The sequence below is a fragment of the Prionailurus bengalensis genome, chromosome C1 (assembly GCF_016509475.1).
Source record: "Prionailurus bengalensis isolate Pbe53 chromosome C1, Fcat_Pben_1.1_paternal_pri, whole genome shotgun sequence".
Lineage (NCBI taxonomy): Eukaryota > Metazoa > Chordata > Mammalia > Carnivora > Felidae > Prionailurus > Prionailurus bengalensis.
The window spans coordinates 72,874,070-72,892,837 of record NC_057345.1 but is presented as its reverse complement, the minus strand read 5'-3'; the positions used below and the strand labels follow the sequence as shown (position 1 = coordinate 72,892,837).

Genomic DNA, 18,768 nt, shown 5'->3' with positions numbered 1-18,768 from the left:
CAATTATGATTAATTTATAAACATTTTTAATAACAAAGAGGATTTGAAAAGCCATCAAGTATGACTAAAAGCATGTTGGGAGTCATGAAATTAATATAAAATGAGGGAGAAAGTAAGAGATTTTGGAGTATTCTTCAATACAGAGAAATATACCCTACTTCTTTGACATTTTAGGTAAAGTTGGCATGTTCGATAATCTCTACTCATTCATTTTATACTAGGGAGGATCAACCCACAACTGGCCAGGTTAAGAGCATTTCCTTCATGTTGACTTGGAATTATGGTTGTAGAATAAGTTGATCAATTAACTCAAGCACATTTGTGGGAAAATAAAAGAGATTTGGCGTATATTTCTTTAAAGATATGTTGCCCAGATAATAAAGCTTATGAGTAAGAGAAAGCTCTATCTTTAAATATGATTTTTATTGATTAGTTGATTACTTTTATCCCATTTCTTAGATATTTCTTTTTTAATGAGGATGAAATGTTAAATTAGTTGACAGTACTAAGAAAGCAGATAGATAATATTAAATTCAGACAGAACCTAAAAATAAGAATTTTTAATGTGATATTTATAAGTAAAAACATTAGCCACAAAGAACTTCATTATATTTAAAATTCTCAAGGGCCATCATTTCTTAACTTCTTTTAAAATTCTTTGTAAATATTGCCTCAAATCCGTTGGCTAGGTTTTTTAATAAAAGACAACAATTTATTAAAACAAGATTTTTATTTACTAGATAATGTGATATGAGAAAAAAATATTGACCTGGTTTGCCAGTACTTTTCTAAGCAATTTTAATCAATTCATTTAACCTTTCTGGACCCTCATTGTTTCTTTATCTATAAAATGTGTTTTAGTAGATAAGCTCTAATATCTCTTGTAAATTCTATGTCACCTTTGTTGTTGTTGTTGTCAATGGATTGAGTTCTTAAATTTTGAGATATCATATTACTAAGGCTGTTTCTTGCATCCCATAATTTTATAATCAGTGGTCTAACATTGTAGCTTGGAGCACTTAGGTGGCTCAGTTGGTTAAGGGTCTGACTCTTGATTTCAGCTCAGGTCATGATCTTTCATTCGTGAGATCAAGCCCCACATTGGGCTCCATTCTGACAACACAGAGCCTGCTTGGCTCTCTCTCTCTCTGTCCCTCCCCTGCTCCTAAGCTCTCCCTCCTTCAAAATAAATAGGTAAACTTATAAATAATACATACATACATACATACATACATACATACATGCATACATAAATTGTAGTCTTAGTGATAGAAGTGGTGATAGCTGTGAAAGGGAAGAGGTGAACCTGGAAAACCACCTTTCCTTAAAATTTTTCTTTGACTCTAGAACATAGACCTTTTTGCCAGTGAAGATTTATTTCTAATTTGTAAAATGAAAAGACTTACTGGGGAACATGAAGGACTTTTCTTTTGGTCTTCCTTCTTCCATCAGTTTGAGTAGTATTTGAAAGGTATGTGAAAGAAATGTGATTATGTGAGAGAAAACATGACTATTTCTCATAGAGTGAAAATAGCATTTAGAACTCTTTAGGAATGGAAATAATTACTAGTTGAGAATGGTCATGAAATCAGAATTGGAATTATAAAGTCTCAATTGTGGCTCTTCATTTCATGAGATGGGTAGAAAAAGAGATACTTTGCCAGTATGCATAATAAGAAAGGTTACTTTAATATTGTGCAAAAAAATTTGGCTGAGACCTAATGTCATATTTCTCTTGAAATGTAAAACATGATTCCCAGAGTATGAAAAGAATTTATTTTTATATCTATGTGGGGAATTAGAGCTATATTTTTGGTTTTTTTTTCTTTACTACATAAGTAATGTATGTACACTGAAAAATTTTGGAAAGTGTTTAAACTTGGTATGATACCTTAAAATTATAAGAATTATAAGCAGATTTCTTTTACTAAAAGGAACCAGTTTTCCAATGCTAACATAGGAATTATAACTGAATGTGTCACAAAAGTGGATAAGTTAATAAAGCCTGTCTGTGGGTCCCTTAAAGAAAGGTCTTTCAATGCTAGTATAACTTTACTAGCTTTTAAAAATCATCTATCGGGGCGCCTGGGTGGCGCAGTCGGTTAAGCGTCCGACTTCAGCCAGGTCACGATCTCGCGATCCGTGAGTTCGAGCCCCGCGTCGGGCTCTGGGCTGATGGCTCGGAGCCTGGAGCCTGTTTCCGATTCTGTGTCTCCCTCTCTCTCTGCCCCTCCCCCGTTCATGCTCTGTCTCTCTCGGTCCCAAAAATAAATAAACGTTGAAAAAAAAACATTTAAAAATCATCTATGTCTGACAATCTCAGCACTTAAAAATGAGGCTCATAAAAATATACATTAAAAAAGTAAATAATCCATGCCCACCTCAATTTAAAGTAATTTTATTTAATATCATATATATAACATCTGATGAAACATACAGCTGAAGAAGTGTGATATGCTATACATAATTTATGCTTCACCAAGTGTTTTATAATTGTTTTATCTAGGGCCCCAAAGGAGATCCAGGACTTTCCCCTGGTCAAGCTGTTCCTGGAAAAAAGGTAATTAGTTGCCCATGGACTAAAATCATGGAGATATATTTCAGGCATTAAAAAAAAATCATTTTTATCTTTCTTAAACATTTTTTAATGTTTATTTATTTATTTTGAGGGGTGGGGAGGACAGAGAGAGAAGGAGAGAGAATCCCCTTAACAGACCGAGCCATGCACGCATTCCCAAAAATGTAGATTTTACTTGATATTAGACAGAGAAGAGAGAAAACTAGCAGATTTTAATGAAGGAAGAAATATTTAAAAAATATATTATATCAGATTAATTTATCAGTTGAAATCCTAACATTAATTTTATTGAGTGTCTACTGTGATTACCATTTTGCTACCTTCCAATTAGGGTAAGGTGGGGTGAAAAATTAGAGCAAGATATGGCTCTAATCTCAAAAACTTGCTGTTAAAAGGCATACACACAATAATACATAAATTACAATGCTATTTTGCACCTTTTTGAGAATAGTTCCATGTACTTTACCATTTTTAAGTACCACAGTAACTGCAAGAGAGGCAGTCATCATTATCTTGTTTTCCAGAATACAGAATTCATGGAAAGCCTGAGTGGCTGTCAGTTAAGTGTCTGACTCTTGGTTTTGGCTCAGGTCATGTTCTCACGGTTCCTGAGTTCAAGCCTCACATCAGCCTCCGCAGTAACCAGCACAGTGCAGAGCCTGCTTGGGATTCTCTCTCTCTCCCTTTCGCTCTGCCCTTCCCCTGCTCATTTTCTCTCTCTCTCTCTCTCTCTCTCTCTCTCTCTCTCTTTTCGGATAAGTAAATAAACTTAAAAAAAAAAGGAAAACAGAATTCATTGAATTTAAATGCGTCATGAATAGTAAGTGGCGGAGTTAATGATATATTTGTCTGACTTGTAATCTAATATGCATTTCATTTTGTCATAATGCTGTCAAACACATATACATTGAAGTAAAAATAAATTAGTATTTTAAAGTAAAGATAGCAACAAAATCTTTATTAGGAGAAAGGTACTGTTTTCCAGTGAGGATGAATACAAATGGAGCCTTAGGAATACATCTGGGAAGCTTTGTTTAGACAAGCACTTGATGAATGTGATACAATTATGGGATGTTTTTGTTTGTGTGGTGTACATTCACAAACTTTTAAAATCCCTGAATAATTTTGATGGTTCCTGTGTTGAAATCTGATCTTTTAACTGGCTTACAGATAACTTTGTAAACTTAAAAAAAAAAAAACCCATACCATTTTAATGAACTTTGCAGATGTTATACTGACAAGTAAATCCTCAAAAAAAAAAAATTTAATCTAGAATTTTGAGAATTGTATTCCTGTGATGGAACTGAGTTCTCTGAATATAAATATTTTAGAAAAAGAATTGAAATTTATTATTAGAAACATATTTTCATTGGTCCCTTACTTATTGCAAGGAAGAATATCCTGCAGTCTGAGAAACAAAATGCCATCTTTTAAAATATCTAAATATAGGACATTTGATTTCTTACTTAAAATTTAGAAATTAGAGTTCCATTCCATTATGATGTCTGCTTTAAATAACCCTCCCCAAATTAAGCATTCCCATTAAAATTTTTTTTTCAACGTTTATTTGTTTTTGGGACAGAGAGAGACAGAGCATGAACGGGGGAGGGGCAGAGAGAGAGGAAGACACAGAATCGGAAACAGGCTCCAGGCTCTGAGCCATCAGCCCAGAGCCCGACTCGGGGCTCGAACCACGGACGGCGAGATCGTGACCTGGCTGAAGTCGGACGCTTAACCAACCGACTGTGCCACCCAGGCGCCCCAAGCATTCCCATTTATATCAAATGCTTGGTTTTATCTTTACTCATGGATTCCCTGTCCAAAATATAGGGTGGTTCAGTATGTATACAGTTTCTGTATGAAATATAGGATGATTCAGCATTAGCATTGAGGCTAAGAAGTATGTCAGTTTTTTTTCACTTTTTGAATTACTCATTTACTAATTGTGGTTATTGCTAGATGGGAGAAATGTAGTAAGATACAGGATTTAATGATATGTTGCCATTGAGCTTTAAGTGAAATACACCTTTTAAAATTGAAAGATGTATTTCTAAAATGGCAAAATTTAAAAACATTTATTAAACATTATATTTATATTAAATTGGGTTCACATATACTGAGGAGGCAGGATATTAGTTATATACATATATTATGAATACATATATAAACATTAACGGTGAGAGTTGAGGGGGTGGGTAACAATAGTGTTTTGGTTTTAATCACTTAGCCATTTTTATAATAAATATATGGTCAGCGACATAACGACAAAAGAAATGCAGGGGCTGGTCTTTCAGCATAGAACATTCACTAAAGAACATCTCTCATAGAGCATTTAATTGAAGTGTTTAAGCCCTTTTGGGACCTTAACTTTTAAGGAGTGGTAATTTTCCTTTTCCATAAGGCAAGTGAGAGATTCTCATTTTTCAGATGGAGGAACTTTTATCTTTTTGTTAATGTTTTTTAATGTTTATTTATTTTTGAGAGATACAGAGACAGAATGCGAGTGGGTTAGGGGCAGAGAGAGAGGGAAACACAGAACCCGAAGCATGCTCCAGGCTCCGAGCTGTCTGCACAGAGCCCCATGAGGGGCTCGAACTCACAAGCTGTGAGATCATGACCTGAACTGAAGTTGGACGCTCAACTGACTGAGCCACCCAGGTGCCCCAGATGGAGGAACTTTTAAAAGAAGTAAAGTGATCCACCCACGATTAGAGCTAGTAGAAGGAGACAAGCCTCCAATAACCTGTTTCCTAGTGCAGCTTTCTTCTCCCTCTATTAATTGTAAAACATATATATGTGTGTGTATATATATACGTGTGTGTGTGTGTGTGTGTGTGTGTGTGTGTGTGTATATATATATATATATATATATATATATATATGTTACCTGTATAAACTTTCACCCCATCACAAATGGAAGCCATCTTAATAAAATGTCAAGAAGAGGTATTAAAATGAAATTAGTACAAATGGAAAGGTATTCAATTGGTAATCATTAGAAACATTCTTTCCTCTTCTGATTGTTTAACTTGATGACACATTAAAGTACATAGTGCACTAAATATTAAACAGAACACAGTCACTTAGTTTACTTAGGATTATTACTTAAGTACTCTTTTTTCTTTCACAACATTGTTTTTTCGTGCATAATATATTTGCTGCAGCAGAAAGAAAGAGAGGAAGGAAAGTAAAACTGCATTTGGAGCAAAGTGTCTCAAGATTGTTACCATTCCTTTTTCTTTTCTTTTTTTTTTTTAAGTTTATTTATTTTGAATTTTTTTTTCAACGTTTATTTATTTTGGGGACAGAGAGAGACAGAGCATGAACGGGGGAGGGCAGAGAGAGAGGGAGACACAGAATCAGAAACAGGCTCCAGGCTCTGAGCCATCAGCCCAGAGCCTGACGCAGGGCTCGAACTCATGGACCGCGAGATCGTGACCTGGCTGAAGTCGGACGCTTAACCGACTGCGCCACCCAGGCGCCCCTAAGTTTATTTATTTTGAAAGAGAGAGCACACATGCATGCATGAGCAGAGGAAGGGTAGAGAGGGAGAGACAGAGAATCCCCAGCAGTCTCCACACTCATCCCTGCACCCGCCAGCACAGGGCTCAACTGGAGGGGAGAGAGGCTCAGTCCCACTACTGTGAGATCATGACCTGAGCGGAAATTGAGAGGTGGTCACTTAGCCAACTGAGCCACCCCGGTGCCCCTTCCTCATTCCTTTCTGACATGTTTTTTCCAACCCCATTCACACAGCTTCCTCTTTGTCTCTCACTGTCACTTCTGCCCACCAGACACTCCTTCCCCCTCACATCAGTATACTTTCTCCCTCCCACCCCAAGATGGGCTTGCAGGCCCTCATCAAAGTTGGGGGATCAGGAGAATGGACGGCCCTAATAGGTGAAGTCCCATCTGCGGGAGCCAAACACACATCCTCCCAATAAATTTTCTCAGCAGTTACTTCCCAGTGGTACAGCAGGCAACACCAGCACAGCCCCGGAAGCAAAAGTGTCCCTTTCTCTGCTGTGCCATGTGAGCCCAGCCCTGCTCGCCACAGCCCTGCCTGGAGGCTCCTCGTGGGAATCCCACCAGATGCCAGCCTGAGCCCTCCACAGCTGCCACACAGCATGCTCATAGAACTATTTTTTCATGTTTATTCATTTTTGAGAGAGAGGGAGCAAAGGGGAAGAAGGGCAGAGAGAGAGGTGAACAGAGGATCTGAAGTAGGTGCTGCACCAACAGCAGAGAGCCTGATGCGGGGCTCGAACTCACAAACCCTGAGATCATGACCTGAGCAGGTGTCTGTAGCTTAACCAACTGAGCCACTCAGTTGCCCCACTTATAGATTTTTTTTAGTAGACTTTAGATTTTTAAAACACAGTAAATCTTGGAATGACAGGAATTTAGGGAGTGAGGGCATTCCTAGAGAAAAGAATATCAGAAAAAAAGGGGGCAGAGGCATGGAGTAGGAAGTAAGGTGCAGGTATTCAGCATGGGAAGAGAGAAATGTGGGGAGCCTCAGAAAAAGTCTCAAAAAGGCCCTGAACTTAAGCCTACTTGCAAAGATCAGGAATGAATGCAATAAGATTTTGATGATGCAGATGAAATCCCGCAGCAAGGGAATTCTAATTTTCAATTCCCATTCATAACATTAAACCTCTATTTGTGTTTTGTTCTTAGGGCAGTCAAGGCCTTTCTGGATTAATGGGCCCCCCTGGTATGCAAGGTGATAAGGTAAGATGTAGTTTTACTTTGACATAATCCTTGTCATCTGGGTCTGGGAGCTCTTCAAGTCTTAAAATCTCATTTTGAAGTGGAGCCCAAAGTCAATGTTTTAAATTCCTTTTCTCAGCAAAAAGAATTAGGATGCTCTCCTAATCCAGGAGAGTGTTGCCCACAAAAGGCAATGCCCTATGGAAACTAAAACCCTTCAGTTAATGAAGGGAACAAAATTCACATGCAGGGATAAGTCAAAGTCACCGACAGAATGTTGAAGCTTTTCTTTTCTTCTTCTTTTTTATAAAACGGCAATAACCTACTTCCGAAAGTTTGAAATCATTTTTTAACTTTTCTTTGTTCAAAGTGAGGTATACTTGGTTATAGGTAATACTTTTGACTTTTTTTAAAGGGTTCTCATTGTATTAAGAAATATTAATCACTGCCATGATATATACATATATATACACACACACACACACACATATACACACATGTATACACACACACACACACACACACACACACACACACACACACATACATATGAGGCCTGAAGAGTAGGGCAGAAGTGAGGATTGGGAATAGCAGGTAAAAAACAATAGCGATATGTATTTGGCAACACATATTTTTCTGAGTTGAAAAGGAATCTAATACAGCTGCTAGCTGTATCTAATCCAGCTGAATCTAATACACCTGCTCCTCTATACGTTCAGCTTATTTTTCTTTTTCACCCAAACACTGAGTTGTTGACTTTCTACAGGGAAAAGGAAGATACAAAATATCTAAGTATTAAAGGCCCCAAAATATTGAAGAGCAGTATTTGACTTGATATGGATATCTAAATACATATAATAATGAGCTGTGTCGATGTCTCTGTATGTCTTATACCCTTTCTCTTGGGACATTTTGGTTGGAAGTGGTATTCAGGCTCTGGTTACTTGATTCAAATCCCATCTGCCATATTCTAGGTCCCAATGACTTTGGGTAGAGTATTTAACCTCTCTATGTTTCAGTTCCCTCATTTGTAAAATGTGAGGATAATACTACCCACTTTATAGGTAGTCATTGGGAACAAGAAGTGAGATAATCCGTGCAATAGAGTGTCAGACAAATTGCAAGCCCTAACAAATATTAACCATCAGCTGTTTATCTGGTTTCGTAAATATAACCTTGTTTGCTTTCCCTTGTAACTCCTGCTAAAAAGCTGAATTTTAAAATGATGAAAAAGATTTTGATCTCATGGAGTATTTTCCTTCCCATGCCCACACTACCATTATTTTTATGGCCTTCAAACTAATTTTCCTCTGAAACAGTACTTAGAATCTGATCACTTCTTTGATTGTAGTTGCTCCCATGGAGACAGAGACTGGAGAGTGATCATTTCTAACAGAATTGGTCTTGATATATAGTCACAAACCTGTTCAATTAATGCCACTCAGTGTACCTCTAACCACTAAATATACCTCTGAAGAAGCTGTACTGATGAATAGCATCAAAGATCTCATAATATGGAAATTATTTTAATTATTTTATCTGATATTAAATATACAATATTTCACCCTAAAGAATGATACTACATATGACGAAAAACCGAATCATTACTTTCTGAAGTTAAATGATGCCTGTGGTTTGGGAAATTAATTAGCAGTTCAGGAAAGGGAACTCTAAGTAATATTGGAGTGGTTATTGTGTAGAGGACTATGCATAGAAATATCTATAGAGACAAATTTTAAAAAGTTGATTGTAACCATTATACCACATTATCATTTTAACTTTGGAATTGTGCTTACTTAAAGCAGAAGATATGGCTTTCAAAGACCTGTGCATATATTATATATGTCTTGGCTTACCAGCATTTTAAAATCTTAAGATTAATATATTCTTTTTGATCTGTATAGGTCTAGTAAAGTGAAATACAGCATTATTTTAAACAAACTGGGCTACAGATTATCTTTCAGAGAGTTCCTTTCCTCTTATATGATTTTTTAAACTTTTAAAATCTGCCTTTTTTTGGTTAAAGCTGATCATATAGAAGCCAGTGGTCAGATAGCTGCGGTAGCTGAATTTTCTCTAGAGAAAGTTTTGTTGAAAATATTAGAAACAGTGGTGCTGGGTGGCTCAGTTAGTGAAGCATCTGAGTATGGCTCATGTCATGATCTCATGGGTTCGTGAGTTCGAACCCCACGTCAGGCTTTGTGCTGACAGGTGGGAGGCTGGAGCCAGCTTCCGATTCTGTGTCTCCATCTCTCTCTGCCCCTCCCCTGCCCACGCTCTGTATCTCTGTCTCTCTCTCTCAAAAATAAACAAACATTAAAAAAAATAAATTTATTTCTGAAAAATGAAATATTCATGGTTCACTATGATTTGACAGTAGTTTAGAAAAGTGTTAAGACATTTGAGATGATTTTGTAGTTTTTCTGAGAATTTTTGAGTGTGGCTATTAATAGAAACTATATACAAATTAAAAAAACAAACAAACAAGTATTGCTAGGGAAAGGACATAAGGATTCAATCTAAACCTAAATTGATTCTTCACATATCAGACTTGGGACAAGTTTCTATCACACTATGTGCATGTCTTGTTTTAATATGAATATACAGTAGAAGTATATTCAAAATGAGCTTGATAGACTGTTCTTGTGGCCTGTATAGAAGGGAGAAGGGCAAGACCAATTAGTGGATAAAATGCTCAGTTAATTATGAGCTGCTTTTATGGAACTTACTAGTTTTGGTTCATGTTTTGAACCACCTAGGTCACTCTAGGTTACTTTCTTGCAAACTGGATCCATGCTAGGACAACCTAGAAAAGTAGCTCATGTTAGCTCTAACCTGGGACTCCTGTTTCTTTCATCCTTGCAATTCTACCCATGATGTTAGTGCTACATGAATTCTTAAGGTCCAGGTAAGAACTTAAATTATTCACTTTGTAAGTGAGAAATCTAAGGTAAGCCCAGAGAGGTTAAGGGAATTGTTCATGGTCACTCAGAATTATGGCAGGATGGAGAAATAAAACTTACTGCTACAGGATCAACTGTGCTTTTAACTATTCTTTGCATATCATGAGAGATGAGCAAAGTATTTGCGTTTTGTTTAATATAAAGTTTATTACATCCTTTTATCTTTAAACTATTTTATAAAGTATCATTATAACTATTACTACTGATATATTATGTGCCATATCCCAGTCACTCTGCTGAGACCTATTTCTTTTCATTTTAAAAACAACTCATTGAGGGGTGCCTGTGTGGCCAGTTGGTTAAGCATCTGACTTGTGATTTTGGCTCAGGTTATGATCTCATGGTCATGAGATGGAGCCCCACGTCAGTCTCTGCACTGAGCATGAAGCCTGCTTAAGATTCTCTCTCTTTCTCCCTCTGCCCCTCTCCTGAGCTCTCTCTCCAAAGTAAACAAACCAACAAACAAAAACAACTCATTAAGCCAGACAGTATGTTCACTATGTCATAAATAAGTTAATTGAAGTATAAAAGGGTTAAATCACTTACCCAAGACCACACTACTATTAATTGGCTGAGTTAGGACTCAAATCCAGGCCTGTTTGACACATGACTGCTCTTAATAGCTTCAAATACTGCTTTTCCATTAATTAATTCGTTTGTTAAATCAGTATTTGTAGGATGTGTATTTCAGTACTGCTGACTGTCCCTGGCATGTGTACAAGAGGAAGTAAAATTTTGCTTTTCATGAAAGCCAAGGGAACAGATATAGTTTTGGATGACAGATAATAATGACTTCATTATTCCTTTTCTCTGAAAGTATCTGGAAATATTAAAATTCTTCTAATATAAGTCGTACTCAAGTAATTTTGAAAATGGCTGCAAGAAAGTTGTGTTGAGAACACTCAACAGCTCATGAAAACTGTTGAGATTAATAAACAGAAGGTTGCTATTAAAAACATTCTGAACATAAGTAATATTGAGAGAAATAACAAAGTGAATAAATTAGCAGCATTGCTGTCTTTTTCCACCTTTCAGTAGATTTTTTAGTTTGCTTCTTTCTTTTTCATTTTTTATCTCTCTCCTCCCAATTTTTTTTTTTAACCGGTATCAACATCTTAACAAGCAATGTGTTTCCCCAAATTGACTGGTTACATGGCCTCAACTTAGCCACCTTCATGTAATTTTTATTTTCCTAGGAACTAAAGTATGTTTTTACTTCCCATTCAGTGTCTAAATTTGTGCCAAAAGGCAGATAAGTTGGATCCAGAGTGTATGCTGTGTTGGATGGAAGACAAGAGTCATAATTCTGAGCTTGGACTCCAGATGGATTTAAAATTGTTTTTTAATATAGCAATCAGTTGCTATATTAATGTTGGAAGTCTGCTATTTAAAATTGTAAGAACATTGACAGTGATTTCAATTGGAACACTTTTTGTAGGATCAAGAGGATGAACCAGATGGGAGCAGTTAAGCACATCTTAGCATAAAGGCATATAGCTCACAGCAATGGTGAAATATGAGCACACATTTTAATACAGATTTTTATGAACAGTGTTTGGCAGTATTTTTCTGAATATCAAAAATACTAATTACTATGGTTTTTTAGTGATAATTGTAAATCAGTGCAAATTCTTAATTGTGTTTTGATGGAATTATTTCAATTACTTAAAAAGTTTTCCATTACATATGAGGAACAGTAAATATCTTTATAAAGTTGGAAAGGAAAAAAGAAGTGAAGCATCAAGTGGAATGCATTGTGGATTTATTAGTCACTCAAAAACTAGACAGCTTTTCATAATCTATTTAAAGCAAGGACAGTACTAAGGAGCTACAATAATGCTGAATGTCCATGAGAATGACAATAAAAAATCAGGATTGGCATAAAAAATCTGTGCCTGGAGAGAGAAATAAGGAGAGTTCTGCTGCTCCACAGTTGACTCTATAGATTATTTTCTCCCTTGCCCACTATCCTTGTAAAACTCAGCAAAGCTACATTGTGCTTTGGGTTGGTTCCCAGTCCAAGTATTGTACTGGACGTCTAATACAAAGGCTGTGCATAGGGTCTGTGCTGTCTCCACTCTTGCCATCTCCTTTCTCTGCAATCCTCCGTTCCCACTAATGGTAGGGGACACTGGGACCAAGGCAGTGCAGTACTGAACTCCCCCACAGGCAAGCCAGTGGTTACCAGAGTGGTGTAATTTGCGGGACTTGGAAACTTCCCTGTGTCCAAAGATATTTTCCTCAGTCTGGCTCTTGTGATTGACGTTTTAACATTAAGGATGAGTTCATTTGGCTAAAAGTATTTCGGTTTCCAGAAATTAAAAAAAAAAAATCTGTGTTCTCAGAAAAAGCTGTTATCTGTCATATAACACCATTCTGAAAATTAGTTTATCATATTCTTTTTCTCTGAGAACTAGTTGAGAAGGACTATTACTAGGGTTGACGGGGCCACAGTAGAAACCGGGTACTGATTAAAGGAGGTTAGTGGGTCAGTATTGTGAGGAGGTTGGGACAAAGGTTGGCACAAGTGTGTTGTGTGCGTGAGGGAGGTGTGTTCCAAGAAGAAGGGGAAGCGGGTAGAATAGAGAGGTTTGTGTGGTGTTTAATCCTGTAATGTGAGTCCCCTCAAGCTCTCCAGTTATCTGGGACCCTCCTTCAATTTATTTGTTTTTAAAAAAAAAATTAAACTTCTTATTCTCTTCTTATTCTTATTTATTGCCTTGCCCCAAGAAGTGCTGCCATTCTCATAGCTATTGATTTTCATCATTTTTTATGGTCATATTATCACTGTTTCTCAATTTTGCCATGCTTTTCTCTGGTTATTTTGGCCAAAACATGAATACAGGCCGTTGTTTGTATCCCTCAAGGCATTGTCACTATGACTCCTGTAGTGATTGACAAGTTTCATTAGAAACTTGCAACTACCTAATCTGTAAACCAATGCTCTTACATTACAGAAAAATGAAATTTACTACTTCCTTCAAACAACACTGAAGTAGCAGTGGCTAAAGGGAAACATATGAGTGACTTAGGAGTCCTTATGTAGTATCTCAGCCTAGTGTCCAGCACGTATTATTAGTGAGTGACTGAAGGTTGCTGCTCTTACGCTTCATTGATTGTGCCCTTTCACCCAGTCCTAGTGGTCATCTTTCTTCTCTTCTCTGCTTCTCTGCTTCCCAAATCAGTGTCTCTTCCTGTCTTATTTTCCCTGGGGCCTCTTATCAGGATTTCATCCCATTTTAGGTAGGCTGAGTAGAACTAGTTAACCTGTTTACTGATCTCTCAGTGGTGTTGCCTTTCACACGATTATATGCATGGTCATCCCACCTTCGCCTTAACTTCCTGAGACTAGACAGAAGCAAAAGATCCAGGGAGGTTGCTTCAAACAAAAGAGCAGCTTCCTTCCAGAGATAAAATCTGTCAGTAACTCTCTCAAATGCTACATTTGTTTTAGTCACATCCTTTTGCCCTGCAGTTCATTCAGAAAACCAGTATTATGTAAATAAGGTATAGTCCCTGTCTTCCAGTAGCTTATGGTCTAAAGAAAGGAAACACACTAAAGTAAATTACAAAAGTGTATTATGCTATGACAAGGGCAATAATGAAGATATGAAAAGGTTATTGTAGGATGTAGTTGAGGGCAGTGGGAGAGTGTTTAGGGAACGGGAAAGGAGGCAACATCTGACCTGCATCTTGAGGATGAGCAGCCTAGTTATGCTGAGGATATGGTAGTTAGTGGACATGTACGCTAGCTACACAGAGGAGATGGCAGAAACAGAGGCTCGCAGGCAAAGAGCAGTTCCTTGTTCCTGGGTTATGAAGGGTGAGACAGGAGGTGTCAGGAGATAAGGCTTGAGGGCTATTCAGGGGCAAACTTATAAAGGAACTTACATCACGTATCACTCACGTCTATTAATTTATCATGTAATAGAGAACTACCTGATGGGTTTTAAGAAGGGGAGTGCCAAAGGCAAATCATCTACTCTCCAGTTTCTTTGGCACTTCTGTGGGCTCTGGAGAGGAATGCTTCTACCTTTCTGAAACCTAAAGTCTATAGAAGGAGGCCCCAGATAGAAAGGTAAGGTGACAATACAGAAGTGGTCTTATGCCATAGGAGAAAAGTCCTTAGCTGAGTGAATATGTGTCTTTTCCATCTAGTGAGGGAAAAGACTGTTAAAAGGAGAACACTGATAATATATAAAGTTGACAACATGGAGATTTTAGCATAAGGTCATTGAGAATTTTTCTTAATATATATATACAGGCATTCCTCACTTTGGATGGTTCAAATATACACAAATTTCAGTTACTATGTTTAATGAAAATAACACCAGTCTCCCAACAACATGGTTCAAACTTCGCTTACCACAGTTATTAACCACAGTTATTAACTGCGATTAATTGCATAAAGTACAAACTCTGCTATAGTCTCTTCAGTCTACAAAACAACATAAACTACAAAAACTACGCAAATAACAGCTATGCATCAAGATCAATGACCAGTCACATCATTTCATCCAGTCAGTTGGTGATTGTTCACTGTGCATCTGTTACTCAGTTCATGCAGACAGCAAAGTATGTAGTATGTTGCTTCCTTGTCTCTCAGTGATAAACCTATGTGATATGTTATACAAATGGATGATCAAAAGAGGTAACTGACCAGCAAAGATGAAAATACAACAAAATAAAGGAATCATGATAACACAGGACTTAAAATTTGAACTGAACATAAATGGAACTATAGAAAAAATAGCTGACCCTAGGACCCTGCTCCCAGTTGAGAGACCCTAGATAATGCAGCCAGAGGAACACAGGGAAGGTTAACTTTTGGACACAAATGAGGAAAGGGTTGTGATGAATAGGAGAGAGATGTCCCAGAAGAGTAACACCAGCAAAACACCCTTCACATTAGAAGAACTTTTGGAACTATTTCATGGCATTGAAAGTACTAAGGATAAAATGTTCAAAGTTGATCCAGAGTTAGAAAAGAGTGTGATAATTTGCCAAAACACAGAAAATATGCTTGCTCAGTATGGTAATTTATACAAGAAGGCAAGCACTATTCAAACTACTCTTTATAAATTTTTTTCAAAGAAATACTTTAGTTCTCAATGTTTTTAATCTTTTAAATTATGTTGCACCAAATATTAGTTGAACATTTTTTCATTTCCCTACACAATTTTAACTGTCAGAATTTTTAACATTTTGACAAATATTTTTAAAAGTCACAGAACATTTGTAATTTTTCCCATTATTAATATTGCTTTGCATGGTTTCAGCTTGGATGGTCAGTTTTGTGGGCCTGTAGTACCATATGTCCAGTGAGGATGGCCTGTATATAAGTGGTACCACCATCTTTCTTATGGATAAACATTTTATATATGCATCCAAAATTTTAATTACTTGGGCAAAGTTCAGTATCTACTTGAAATTTCTTTCTTTCCCATCTCAATATTTATGATTTTAATTCTTTAATTGTATCTTCCCCCTCCCCCTATCTCTCTTTCTCTCTTTCTCCCTCCCTCCCTCCCTCTCTCTCTTTGGTCATGTGTGGTTACCTATTGACAACATATTTGTTAGGGGTCAAATTTTTGTTAAAATAAGTATTAACATGAAAGTCTCTGTTAAAATTAGATCCTAAGTCCCATTTGTTATTGTAATTCTTGGTAAGGCAGCTTTCTATCACAACAAATATTTAGACAATTCTATGATTTATTATAATGGGTCTTTAATCTATTTTAAAACACAGTTTGTAAATTTTCCTATTGGCATTCCTTAAGGACTGTGTTCACATTTTTTTTTTCAATATATTCATCCAAGAAAAACTGTATGTTGTTATTTACTGGACTTTTTTGTTATGCTTCCTATGTGAGTTAGAAAACAGTGACTCAAATAATATTTTCAAAAGAGTATACTACAAGCTATTTTTTTAAATAAAATGTTAGGTCCCTAGATTGGAGCTATGTCAAAATTTGAATGTAGGCATTTTTTCCCAGGAATTTATTCCCTTTGCTTTTTAAAACTTTACAGACTAGTGTTTAAGTAGAATATAATAAAGGAATATAGTCACCAATATAGGGAATAGAAGGAGGCCTTTCTACAATTTGTTTTAATATTAAGAGAATTGAGATGTCATATTAGATACTTAGAATCTAATTTGTACTCAGGTTACTCTCAAATCCATTCACGTCTTTCCATCAATTCATTCATTCATCCATCCATCCAAGTCCCTTCATTGAGTAATTAATGAGCACTTCCTATGAGCCAGGCACTATTCTAGGCACTGGGGATACCACACTGAATAGAATAGATAAGGAACTTCAGTTTAAACTCTATAAGGAGCTCTACACTGTCTCTTATTCCTCCACTCAAATCTGATTTACAATTATCTTTTACTAGACTATAAAAGCCTCCGACCTGACCCATTCTTTTCCATTTACATATCTCAGAGTCCTCACCTTTGATTTATTATTTTTTATTTTTTTATAATGCTTTATTTTTTTATTTTTTTTTCAATATATGAAATTTATTGTCAAATTGGTTTCCATACAACACCCAGTGCTCATCCCCAACAGGTGCCCTCCTCAATACCCATCACCCACCCTCCCCTCCCTCCCACCCCCCATCAACCCTCAGTTTGTTCTCAGTTTTTAGTAGTCTCTTATGCTTTTCACCTTTGATTTAGATCTTATGGTTGAATCTGCTTTTTCTCTGATATATACATCAGTCTTACTTAAATTCTTCCTATGCCTGGATGGCCAAATTAACTAATAAATATGCCTTTGTTTTTCATTCAATGAAGCTAAATTAAAAAAAAAAAAGCAGTGGCTTTCTTACAGATCCAAGTAATCACAGAATGCTAGCAATAAAAGGAAATTTTAAATAATTTTCCCTACTGCCATCATTTTTACAAATATAGACTTCAAAGCTCATGCTGTAGCTAGTTAGTGGCAAAACTGGAACTAGAACTCAGCCTGCTTGGTCTGTTCTGTATTATTGTTACCAGTGAAAAGACAACCAGAACATTTTGTTTAACTCGGGCTCTTCTGGTTGCAAAGAGTGGAGAGTTAGGCTATCTCAAGGAAGAGAAAATTCTTTCAGTCCTCTCTGTAGTATTAAGGGAAGCAGGGACCCACGGAATCTAAAAATAGGTGCTGTAATGTAACTTGGTCTTATGGAGACAAGCACTGATTCAAAGCAGCTCTGAGTGGCGTAGCTGCCTTAGTCCGTGGATCTTTTACTGTACTTTTCTAGTACTGCTACTCTCTGTTCTTCCCACATCTGCCCTTTTGTGTTATCTCTGAGAACAACTTTCTTAACATAGTTTCTGCTTATTCTAAATTCTGTGTTTATACTTTGGCTTTCTTGTGACATCTCAATTCCCCTTAACCTTTGTGAATCTTTCCCGCTTCAGCCCCCTACTGCTTAGTACCTGAATTTTTCTTTCTTTCCTTTTTTAAAAAATAGTTTCATTTAATTAAAAAAATAATTTGACTGACCCAGCTTGTTCCTAGTTAGGCAAAACTCTTTATTCCGAGTGACTTCATCGCCCTCTGGCCAGACTTTGTATTGGCCTCCTTTAGATCAAGTGTTGTTTCCTGTGGCTGAGATGAGCAGGAGTGAGTTCATGAAGAAAAGATCATGACTGTTGTTGCCCCTTTATTAGAATCTCTGGATGAGAAACAATCCCTTCAAAGGAAATTGTACATACAGAAGATACCATGTTTAACATGCCTAGTTCACTGTTATAAACTGCTTCAGGAAATGTAAATTAAAGAGGTTATGCTTTTTTCATCATGGGCTAGGGGAGGGAGGAATCTCTGGCCAGAAAAACAGGTGGTAGCCAAAGAAAGGGAAGCATGTAGTTAGACTCAAGCATTCAGAGAAATAAAAATAAATAAGTAAATAAATAAACACATACTTTTTATTTACTTATTTAAAAAAAATTTTTTTTTCAACGTTTATTTATTTTTGGGACAGAGAGAGACAGAGCATGAACGGGGGAGGGGCAGAGAGAGAGGGAGACACAGAATCGGAAACAGGCTCCAGGCTCTGAGCCATCAGCCCAGAGCCTGACGCGGGGCTCGAACTCCCGGACCGCGAGATCGTGACCTGGCTGAAGTCGGATGCTTAACCAACTGCGCCACCCAGGCACCCCAACACATACTTTTTTTAAAAAGGTAAAAGAGATAAGCCTATGGCAGAGGTTTCTCTACCTATGTGCCTCTTACCTTGGCTTCTCGTTACTCACCTTCCTGACACTTCCTCAGGAACTGCTTAACTCCCACCTTCCTAAAGCTGCTGTCTCATCTTAGGGAGCCACCACCACCTTGTTACTGCTGAGGACATTTCTTATGTCCTATTATAAAAAGTGAAGAGGAGCACCTGGGTGGCTCAGTTAGTTGATCCTCTGACTCTTGAGTTCAGCTCAGGTCATGATCCCAGGGTTGTGGGATCAAGTCCTGTATTGGGCTCTGTGCTGAGCATGGAACCTACTTGGTATTCCCTCTCTCT

General features: G+C 37.0%; 1 protein-coding gene across 1 annotated transcript in view; it reads left to right on the top strand.

Moving 5' to 3' along the window:
- The window catches only part of COL24A1 (collagen type XXIV alpha 1 chain), a 410,068-nt gene that overhangs the window by 57,957 nt on the left and 333,343 nt on the right, over positions 1-18,768 (top strand). The window contains exons 7-8 of the mRNA XM_043575479.1: positions 2,507-2,560; positions 7,259-7,312. Coding sequence (XP_043431414.1) covers positions 2,507-2,560; positions 7,259-7,312 — 108 coding nt within the window. The remainder of the gene's footprint in view (positions 1-2,506; positions 2,561-7,258; positions 7,313-18,768) is intronic.